Source organism: Saccoglossus kowalevskii, chromosome 8 (assembly GCF_978046115.1).
Source record: "Saccoglossus kowalevskii chromosome 8, keSacKowa6.1, whole genome shotgun sequence".
Taxonomy (NCBI): domain Eukaryota; kingdom Metazoa; phylum Hemichordata; class Enteropneusta; family Harrimaniidae; genus Saccoglossus; species Saccoglossus kowalevskii.
The window spans coordinates 16,652,850-16,664,444 of NC_140648.1; the positions used below are offsets into that span (position 1 = coordinate 16,652,850).

An 11,595-nucleotide genomic window follows, 5' to 3' on the forward strand; every position below is an offset into this window, starting at 1 on the left:
AAATAGAGCCGGGCATTCAAGATCACTGTAGTCTTTGTGTTTGTACAATGCGGTATCAGTGCCCACATACGTTTGTCATATTTCGGACTATGTTAAAGCAGGGGAGTCGTCACCTGCGCATGCGTCAGGTGGCCATAGCGTGTTTACAAACAAGCGTCTACCTATGAGCCTTTGCATTTTTAGCGTGTATTGTGTTACGAACGGGAATACGAGATAGTCTCCCGCGAACCTGGCCGCCAATATCTCGCACTCCAGAACGCAACACTAAAGGTCAAACAAAGGCACACAGTCAGGATATGTCCAATAATACTAATTTAATAATACAATAAGCATAAACCAATAACAGGAGTGATATAAATCACAAACCGGTCAACAATATATATCACAATAAATATAACATTAATGATAATAGCCCAGCTCGGAATTGTCTACCCTACCTAAGTGCAGAACTCGTATTGCGTAGTTTCAGCGATAGTACAGTTAATCACAGCAACGTCGACGGCGATATCAGTTCTACAGCTCCAAACTAAGAGGTCTCGGGGAGTGCAAATTACACGACACTGACCGTAATGTTACGCGACTTCCATACCGTCCGTGTAGAGAGAAGACCAAGATCAGCAAACCATGCTTTCTGGCGAAACACAGGTCTTTGACTAAAGTTGGTTTTACAGCGTAGAACCACAGCAGGCTGTTTTGCATCTATCAGTCCCACATGCCGAATTGGTCAGGCATTATCATGAGACATACGTTGGCTGCCACGTTGACACTGCACCTGAGCTGAGCTGCACTGCACTGGTCGGGAGCTGGGTGACAACTTGATTAACTCGTGTTCACGTTGTCTTGCACAAGCACGAACAAAAGAATATTAATTAGCAATGACAATACATGCTGTCTATTCTAATTCCGCAGCTGGGCAAGCCTCACTAGCTAACTGGGCATTATCAAAATACATTCATTTTACAGCAAAAATAGAATATCATAACAATTGTTATCGTCGCTTGGGACTATATCGATATCTAATTAAATGCGTTTTCGCGATGTCAACAATTCAAGGTACACTACATCATTCGGGGACGAAAACAGTGTGTTGACCATATACTAAGTGGGTTATTCCTGCCATCGACACTTCTGGTTGGTTTTCCAAACCTCGAAATATCTACAAATACTCGAAGCTATTGGACCTGCAGTAACTCCCATAATTCAATAGTGAATTAGGGATGACAACGTCATTCAGGCTACATAATTTAGTTTACTTTTTTTTCAGAAGAAGTGGCAATAAGATAACTTTTGTTTTGACTGTACTGTACTGTACTGTATATTTGAATGGTTCACACTCGTTATTGTTGTTTTTCTATACTGTTCTGAAATAATGAGTCGCATTTGTATTTTAGGGATCTGTCAACAGAATTCAAAATATTTTATTCTATTCCATTAAATCTAGAAACGTTCTTGCACCACTACTGATTTTAATATATTGGTCATTGTGCTTTCCACAATGTTTCCTATAATATGCCGAAACTTGGTATCATGGAATATGAAATCGAAGTACCAACACCATTATTAAATTTATTATGCTATGCGTAATCACAACAACAATTTGAATGGCCCAATCCCCTTTGATTCGTGAAATGTAGTAAAATCATGGTCGAATTATGGTTCCCGGAACATACACCACTCGCGCACTGCGCCGTATTGGATACTGATCAATTGGAAACGATTGACGTGGAAGATTTCTAATTATTCAAATAGGTTGGAGCTGGTGATGCTCGTCTGTGTGTCATATGTTAGGTAATTAGTGAAGCCGTTTTGGGGACCAGAAACGACAATGTAGCACTGTTTCAGTGGTTATTGTTGATTTTTTTTTATCCTGCTTTGACTTATAATCTAGTCCACTCAAAAATCAAACTAATGTTCTTTTTACAAAGTAATAAAAATAAATATCGATGATGTACATACAAAAAACATAGCAGACGTCAACCAACACAAGGCAGCGAGAAAGTTATTTGTTTCAGTACTGTGGCCAATTACAAGTATTTTTTTTCTTTACTTTGTGGGATGTGATGTGTAATTGCATAGTTAGATAAATGAGAGCAAGCTGTGACATGTACTACAGTAAAAATGGGGAACTTTATTTTTGTCGATCAAATGTCAAACCAAATATAGAAAAAAATAATATAAATGGTGAACCTGACATACCCAAACTTCCAAAACTATTGTGGGGTTTTTGATCAACTAACACCATTGAATAAATTTATCAAATACTCGTAATCAACACTAATTTGTGTATAATGAAACACTCCATGCCAACTTCTTTAACAGGATCTGTAATCGAAACAATCTGTGATTATAAACACGAAAAATTATAACCAAAATAAAAAAAAGTACAAGTATTACAAGTATTTTTTTTCTTTACTTTGTGGGATGTGATGTGTAATTGCATAGTTAGATAAATGAGAGCAAGCTGTGACATGTACTACAGTAAAAATGGGGAACTTTATTTTTGTCGATCAAATGTCAAACCAAATATAGAAAAAAATAATATAAATGGTGAACCTGACATACCCAAACTTCCAAAACTATTGTGGGGTTTTTGATCAACTAACACCATTGAATAAATTTATTAAATACTCGTAATCAACACTAATTTGTGTATAATGAAACACTCCATGCCAACTTCTTTAACAGGATCTGTAATCGAAACAATCTGTGATTATAAACACGAAAAATTATAACCAAAATAAAAAAAAATTGATAAATGTGTCAAAATTTACATCATCCGTAGAAATATCAAACAACGAATCTAGATCGTTGTATTTTATTCCATATTTTTTGTTTTATTTGTGGAAATATAACAGCTGCACTTCTTCCGGTCTTTGCACATTGGCGAAAACACGTTTTCCGTAATTATTTGGCAAACAATGGACATTCAGGCTTATAAATCATGCAAATAAATGTTAATGTATTCAGAAATAAGGTTGAACGGAAATATCTTTGATGATCAGCGCTGTAGTCGTGTGAATTCGTGAATCGACTCGTGATATATTAGCTACAGATCTAAAGAAAAGCACGTGTATTTGTTTTAATCGGCTCATAAATAGTTCATACTTATATTGCACGGCATGTCAGAGGCTATTTTTGTTGTTACCTACAGTACCAAGATGGCGCGAGATCTAATGACGACAGCGTTTTTGAGGCCGGTGTCACGTGATAAGCACTTTTCTTCAAATTAAAAATGGCCTTCGACAGTGAATTGTTATACCGTGTTCTTGGATTACATTGAGCACACTTTACTATAATGCAAGGCTCCATAAGAATCTGCAACGTTATATAGAAATGCACACTTACCTCGTATTGCGCCCCGGTCTGGTAACGCTACGAGTAACCCGGTAAGTGAACCGTGCAATTAATTTTCCATATCACACCCGGCCCTGTTTTACCATATTTGGGCCGCGAGTACTCCGAACTGGCGTCAGCCAGTTACCGAAACGGATACAGAGTGTTACCCGAGATGACAGAATTTTACTGTTATGTTGCGGGAATTACCTTTATAAAACATCGATCACATTAGAGTTTCCGAACACGGTAAAATATTAGGGCTGAAATATAACCACATTAAAAAAAATGTGCGTTTTGGTCGGGGTTCGTGCGCCGGCGGGAGTTCTAGTTCAAAGAATTTGCGAGCGCGACCGAATGTTAGTCAGGTACAAAAATATCAATTCGAACTGTAAACGTCTGAATAAATGATAGAAATAAGATAAATAACACACATAAAATAAAACAAACACAAGTAGCTCGGAACAATTGCATTCGTTTTTTAGTGATCCTTATAAGGCATATTGTAAAACACAAGCTTGCAAGCTCTGGCGTTTCCGCTGTATGACCTCTGACCGCAAGAGGCATATCCGGTCCACGAGGAATAATACTACATATATACTAACACTGCATAGAGATGCGCGACATTACACAACGATGCGCAACTTTACATGCAGAACGCCATACCTTCTGGTCAGATGTATGTTGTTGTGAATTCTTGATAATAAGTTTAGTTGGTATACAATATGTAATAGAAGACACAACATTCTATGCATCGATTGGACAAATAGGCTGTCATATTTGCATTATCTCCTTTGCAACCCATCTACATTGCCTGGGAGATAACGCGATCGTGCATGTGTAGACGAGACTGTTTGAAATGGTGTTCATGATTTGCACATTTGTCCAAGAAAAAGGTTACTGAATTGCTGCCTTGTGTGAATTTGAAATTAAACGTTTAATTCGGAATACCCAGTGATTTATCAGATCAGCGCGAATCACTGCTTGTGTGCGCTTGTAGAATTTGACTGTGGCTGTATGGAATACACAATAACTGGTCTTATTCAGGCGATGGCGGACGTCTATTTACCCCACGATTTTGAGTCACTCGAAACGCAGTATATTTCACTCGTCCTGGCGGCTTTGTGTAATAAACTGACTCGGAATCCATTTGGATAGGATTAAACCTATGCTACACTCCAGTCGGACGAGTCGCTATGGATTCAATATCTTATTTTTTTGTGTTCGTGTTTTCTTTCAAAATGTATACCCCAATAACTAGTTTGATACGTTTTCCATATTTAAGCAAATATTTATTGTCGTGCATAAAAATGTGAATCCTGGTACCAATATTATCAATATACATCAATAAGTTTTATCTTTTGATATTTTCGCAGCCTATGACACTAAATTGAATAAAACTTTGGATAGATAAACATACCCTTTCTCTTATTATTAACCTCCATAATTGCGGTGTTATTGAATACACCGAGTACATCAAACATAATCTTTATTGATAAGTATAATACTCATCAAATACAAGATTTTATTAAGGAATTAATTAATGTATCAACTGCATACATGGCATTAAATTGACACTTATATACGGAAGCAGAACTACATATATGACCATACACATCAGATGTTAACGACACAAAATGTATAAAGTCCATAAATTCAAGTTGGGTTGCATACAGTTGAAGTAAATGAATGAATTAAATAGAATATATTTCTTTTAAATAACATTCACTTTTATCGAAAGTTGAAACTTAATTTGTCAAGAGTCGGAAATATAGTTCATAACTTGGTTAATTCATTTGATTGGCGTTTGACACAATCTTAAAATGAGTGAAGCCATTCTCGATAATTGTTCGTCAATACATACGCACTGGCAGTGTCTCCATCAGCAAGAAACCCTAAAACCTTAATGGTCACTCATATCAATAAGTTTATATATTAAAATATTGACGTTGCATCTACGGTCTAAGACAGGCTAACATTCGGCGATCGTCGCATATAGTAACTATCATTCGGCAATAATTCCTTGCCATACATAATTTAATAATAACTTAAATCGATCAGGAATTTTACAATTGCAGTTACAGGCATATTAAAATGCAACACGTAATTTGAAATTACGTCTAGATAAATGATCCCCGCCACTGCTCCCCGCACGCACTGTTCACGTTCGCCACAGTAGAATAGGACGATATTTATGCTGGCTACCTGTAGCCACCCGGAATTCATTATTTACCCTAACTAGCGTAATAGTCGAGGCTCGGCTATTCGGGTGTTGCTTAATGACACCTAAATATGTTTTGACTGCAATGACACCTACAGTTGGTTGCGAGAACCAAAACCAACCACTTTCGCATCGGGATCAGTATATATACAAGGTGAATTAGGTGGTAACACAATGTGACATGTAATATCCATAACGCTCAGCTTGGCCAAAAAGTCAATCCAGTACTTTAGATTGTATGTATGGCTTATCGCTTGAAATATCTCTATATCCGTTATTTTTATTTTGTTCAGAAGCATGACGCCTAAAAATATACTTTGACTGCGTTGGCACTCAAAATACCACAATCAAGACCCACGACTTTCTCACTGGGATCATGTTTATACAAGTACAGGAGATGGTAACATGTGTCACTGGTACAGAGTTTACGTTTTATCGTGCCGATAATGTATTAATTAATAATAATAATGTTTTATTGATTTGAAAAATATTGTTTGTGATTGCTAGTTTCAAAATAACAATGAGAGATATTAACTCATTCCCTTTCCACCTATATGCAAAATGATTATATATACATTCAGTACAAATAGTATTCTCCATCTGGTGACGGGACATCTTTTGCACATTAAGTATTAACAATCAACGCGACGCGGTTCCGGTGAAAATAAAACAACAATTCACTTGTTTATAATCCGCTGTTTGCCATATTGTTGGGTAAAACTACCAGATTGCAGTCATGGGAAACATCGCTCTATTCTCTGCTATTTGCTGCATGATTGTTGCTATTCTAAGTAATGATGTACATGGAAGTGCTTTGGCAGAAATGCGGAATCAGGAAACTGAACTTAATGTACGGTTAGTTTTTACACAAGCGTTGGAATTTCAGTGATGAACTTTCGATTTACTTCAGAAACGTTGTAATCATGTGTCAGCAAAGGAATTGTCGGTATAATTCAAAATTGTGAATTTAATTTTACTTAGATGGGGACACATGCAGTTACTCAGAGGCCGTACGTGAACTAGTTGGCCATGTGTGTTCAGTAGTTAGTAAATGACTGTGGACAAAAGTGTGACTTTTATTAAAAAAAACACACAATTATTTCCTAATTTTGATTTAAGCATTATTAATGTGTCGAACTATTTGAGAAGTGTACTTGAATGCAGTCCACTCACGTAATCTGCTGGTTTCTCCTCAGATCACAGTCCTGCCGTTACCAGACGCCATCGACTTGATGGAACCAACTACTATAACGAGAAGACAGACCATGGGTATCTCTCCTGGTATGTGTATTTGTCAACTGTTAGTTATGGAAATGCTTGCTCAAACTCAAATAGTTTACATCGATGTTTGAATACGACAATATAATTGTATGCACCTCACATGTGACATAAAATATATAGATTGCATAGTAGAAAATTAAATTGGACTTTTCAAAAATTGGGCAAACATTTCTTTCTTGACAATTCAATTTAGCCGTTTTAATAGAACTGATACGACAAGATCTCGGTTAGAGTAGGTTAGGGTAAGAGAGCCACTACACTGTTTCTGCACCTAGTGTTCCATTCTCTATCTTCATCAGATCCACTGATCCCCATTAAGTTGTTTTAGCTTTACCAAGAGTGAATTCAAAGCTGCTCTGAATCACTTTATCAAGAGATAATCTTAATTATATACTTTATATATCATATATATTTCCTTATTTGGGGGGGGGGGCTTTGAGGCAGCCATGTACCTCCAAGTGAAGTGTTGCGTCAATTCCCAAGATGTGCTACCAATTGCCTTATTGAAAATAATGGTAAATACAAGTAATAACATAGGGACTACTATTCTATGCAGCTGTGATGATTGAGTAGATAGGAAACTGATAGTTCACCTCAGGTGCTATAATTGTAAATCAAATATGATTCCGTTCATGTGAGCGTAGAGGAAATAAAACCTATACTATTACTGCACTTTTAATGACATATATACATTTAATAATTAGTACTAACGTTCTTATTTACTTACTAATACTATGTCACTTTTAGCTTACTGTATGCTATAACATAAGTGATGAAAAATGTTCTTCAATGAGTAGGCACATTCTAATTTATGGTAAATGACGTTTTCTAACATCGATATACTAATTTAAACTATTTTGAACATTTAATGAAAAACAAAAAAATGTTTTAGCATGTTTTGTTCACGCATGAGCTATACATTCACTCGATAGAATGGGGTTTACACAGTTTGCGTCATAAACTAATATACATGTACATGCAAACGGTCATGTAAGTTTTTTTGTTACGTCTAAACGCCTTTTGCATTAGATCAGTGGTGCGAACATAGCTATTTAACCAACGCAGATAACTACAGTGGAAGCACCATACCTGTTTTAAAGTCAGCAATAGTCAATACGTGAATCTTCAACTTAAAAATCATACGTTAATCTGCCTTGGACATATGTGGTAAAAATATCTCATGCCAAATAGTAACATGCTGAAGTTCGTAGACCACTGTCCAATAATGTTAAATCATATTTTGCTGTCAATATTTTGAGACTTTACTTCCACAAGTGGAGCATAATAAAACGATAATTTAAAAACAGTAAACACTCTGAGTTATACTATACTAGTATGTGTCAAAGTAGTTAATAATTCAGTTGGTTTGGAAATGTTAAATTAGGTAATATTTACGAATAATAGTACGAATTCTTAGAATATTCCTCTAGTATATAGTATCTAGACCAAATCTCTCACAAAATTGTGACTGGTCCGTAGCGAGAACAACGCGTTTTCGACAATTTTATTAAAATTGATATTGGCAATTATTAGCAAATAAAACAATAATGAACCTTATTGTATGTTTATTGAAAAGACCACCAGAGTAGGGTCTAACGTTGGACAGGGGATTATAAAGTCATGTTATCACTAATTCTACATTTGCCATTCTCTTTGATTGTCCCCATTTGTACTTTGTACATTTGTACCCACGCTCGTTTATCAATGTGGCTTCCCTCGACGTTGTTTCTGTTATTATTGTATTACAGATACCGTCATTGCATATGTGCTGTTTGGGACATGTGAATATATCACATTCTGGATCATCGATATTGTAAAGCTATTCGAAGATGGATGGATGAAGATAAAATATTACAAACATCCCGATGTCGCCGGTCCAACGTGGACGACAGTGCATAGAAATGCATTTTCTTTTCTAGATAGACCTACGTTCACTGTAACGCTTGGGCCGTATGACCCGTGTTCCACAATTACGATCATATCTCGCCTAGAAAACAATGATGGTTTTGCCAGATTGGGTTCATTCACCATGGAGACTGGTAAGTATGTGATTATAAAATATAACCGAATTTATGGTAATAGTACATGGAATGAAAAACATCATATGATATAGGGTGCACAGGGTAATTTTAATATTTGTTGTCCAATGAAAAGCAAATATGCTACTTTATTCCGCCTGAAAATACCAAAGGCTGAGTTTTAAGCTATTTTGTTTTGAATATAGATTGTCCATGTGAGCCGGGCACTGGTCAAGGTGATCCACACTATGTGACATTTGACAGACAGCACGTCGATTTTAACGGCCCATGCAGCTACACTCTGTTAAATACGGTCCCAAACACTACTAATCATACCCTTCAAGTAGTTGCAAAACATGGAGAAGTGGTCAACAGATTTGTTAATACTGATGCTCGTCGTATTGAGGCAGCCTACTTATACGTTGATAATAACCATACAGTTGAGCTACAAGACAACGGAGCGATAGTTGTAAGTATTATTAACCACATATTTAATGCACACTTATTTTACATTGTCAACTCATTCAAACAAGACCTTTTTTTAGATAAATGAATATTTCGATTTTGGATAATCAGCAATAGTTTGAAATATTATCGTCTCAGTGAGTGTGAAGTTATCAGGTCACCGCTTACATCACATGGAGCCTTGTCGCTAGAGGGCCCTTGTCGCTAGAAGGCGAGACTTACTATGAACGGTGTATTGCAGTAGGCTGCAGAAAGTTTCAATAATATTTCCACCCTTTCTTCAAAAGTATAATGGAACAAACTAAAATAAAACATATCAGTGGCATACGAATGTAATTGAAACTCAAATGTAGTAGAAATCTGTATGAATTGTTACTCATATTGCACGAATTCAATTATTTCACAGTTAGTAATAATGTTTTAAAGATGAATTCATTAATTACACTAATATACATTGTAATTCGCAGATTGACGGGGTGATAAACAACCAAACATACATGACCCCTGACTTGGCGATTAATACTCAAATTATCAGCAATGCCACGAGTGTAGTCTTCTCCCAAGGCGGGCGTTGGTGGGTCGAGTGGGATAAGAACACCCGTAACAACCGAAACCGATTATTTATTGGTATTCACAATGATTCTGAGTTGGTGGGCAACACATTCGGATTGTTAGGTACTAAGACCAACTTGAACGAAACGAATTCCGAAGACTATGAGTTCGAAGGATTTCTTCTGCTTAATGGGACATATACTTACGACCAGGAGGAACTGGGAAACAGTTATGTCGTAAATGGAAGGTAAATTTGTAGTTTTTTTTTATCAAACTGCTCAACGCAGCACGTTATACAATATAGCTATGGATTGCGCCACCTAGCGACGAAACTCGTCTGTGTCTACATGATATTCGGTACAAGAGACGTTCTGATGGCATTGATATGGTTTTGATCTGCAGTCGTTTGCCAATAAAATACTTAAGAGTGACGTCACCGATTATGTTTGCCCCTAGAGAGCACCCTTAAATATATATATATATATATATATCGTACGAGTTAGATGTAGATACAATAGCAGATGTCAAATATAATTCGTATTTAACGTACTTTTCTTGAAATTACAGTTGCCCATGGGAATGATATGGCGAATAACCCGGTACAGATGACTACGTTTAAGACGCTGTTTACAGTAGCAAAGTATTTATTCCTGTAGTGCTACCATGGTTACCGTTCAATAGTGCCTGCTATAGATATCAGCGAATAATATTATTATATTATATATGTTGATGAAACCTTCTGATGTGCTCATCATAATTCACCAGGTCCCATTACCAAATGTATAGTAACATAGACAACATAAACAAAGACAACAACAGCGTTTGAACCAAACAAACCACGCCTTCTTTTTCGACCTATAGTCCAAAATAATGTGTTACACTTCCGTACGTGTTTAAAGTACATCATTATATATTCATGTAACTGTCAAACATATATTTGATATATATTCCACATAAACCTGATATTTAACTACGTATTCTCCTTATACTTTATATGTGTGGTTCTGACAACACTGAATAAAGTATATGAGTGAATATGGTAATTACATACAACAATATACACGTGTTGTTTGCATTCGGAACATATGTATTGTTTATTTCTATTGTGATCAAATATAATTACGCAGCACTTATATGTACAATAATCTCATATTCTAAATGAATTTACTAGTATATTACAATTACTTAAAGAGGAGAGTCGTCACCTGCGCATGCGTCAAGTGGCCATAGCGTGTCATTGTTTACAAACAAGCGTCTACACACGAGCCTTTGCGTTCTTAGCGTGTGTTGTTATCATCGCTTGGGACTCAATTACGGCGCATGCACAGGTAACGACCTTTCCGCTTTAAACATACCCATGAGTAGACCTAACAAATGAACAATTTCTACGTGTCCGTCTTCTGGGCCTTGAATATATTTACCTCATAAGATAGCAAGTTTCGTACCGTAGACAATCTAGTGGAGTGTGCTATATATCGGTGGTGATCACCGAGGCAGCACTTAGTTTCATCACAGAATCATCGGCGTTAATTTGTGTGTGTTATTGTCGGTACGATGTCACACACACAAAAACTATTGTACCAAAATTTCACTGATATTCATCAATTCAATAATCACAACTCTACATTTGTTTAGTAGTTTTTATATAATTAATATTACATCATTCACATCACGCTATGGGACCTGGTATAGGATGGATAATAAATCTTGATATTTGGGAGAAAA

At 36.3% G+C, this 11,595-nt stretch overlaps 1 protein-coding gene across 1 annotated transcript; it reads left to right on the plus strand.

Annotated features, from left to right (window-relative positions):
- Positions 1–6,263: 6,263 nt before the first annotated feature.
- LOC144350826 (uncharacterized) lies at positions 6,264–11,595 on the plus strand. The gene is made up of 6 exons (XM_085502273.1): positions 6,264–6,404; positions 6,751–6,835; positions 8,584–8,874; positions 9,060–9,322; positions 9,786–10,117; positions 10,438–11,595. Exons 1-6 carry the CDS (start codon positions 6,291–6,293, stop codon positions 10,451–10,453), a joined length of 1,101 nt encoding a protein of 366 aa, XP_085358399.1. The 5' UTR covers positions 6,264–6,290; the 3' UTR covers positions 10,454–11,595.

Excerpts from the sequence above, each read along its gene's own strand:
- LOC144350826 (XM_085502273.1), top strand. The coding sequence starts at position 6,291 with ATGGGAAACATCGCTCTATTCTCTGCTATTTGCTGCATGATTGTTGCT. Across the intron at positions 6,836-8,583 it reads GACCATGGGTATCTCTCCTG|ATACCGTCATTGCATATGTG; the intron begins GTATGTGTATTT and ends ATTGTATTACAG. Across the intron at positions 9,323-9,785 it reads AAGACAACGGAGCGATAGTT|ATTGACGGGGTGATAAACAA; the intron begins GTAAGTATTATT and ends TGTAATTCGCAG.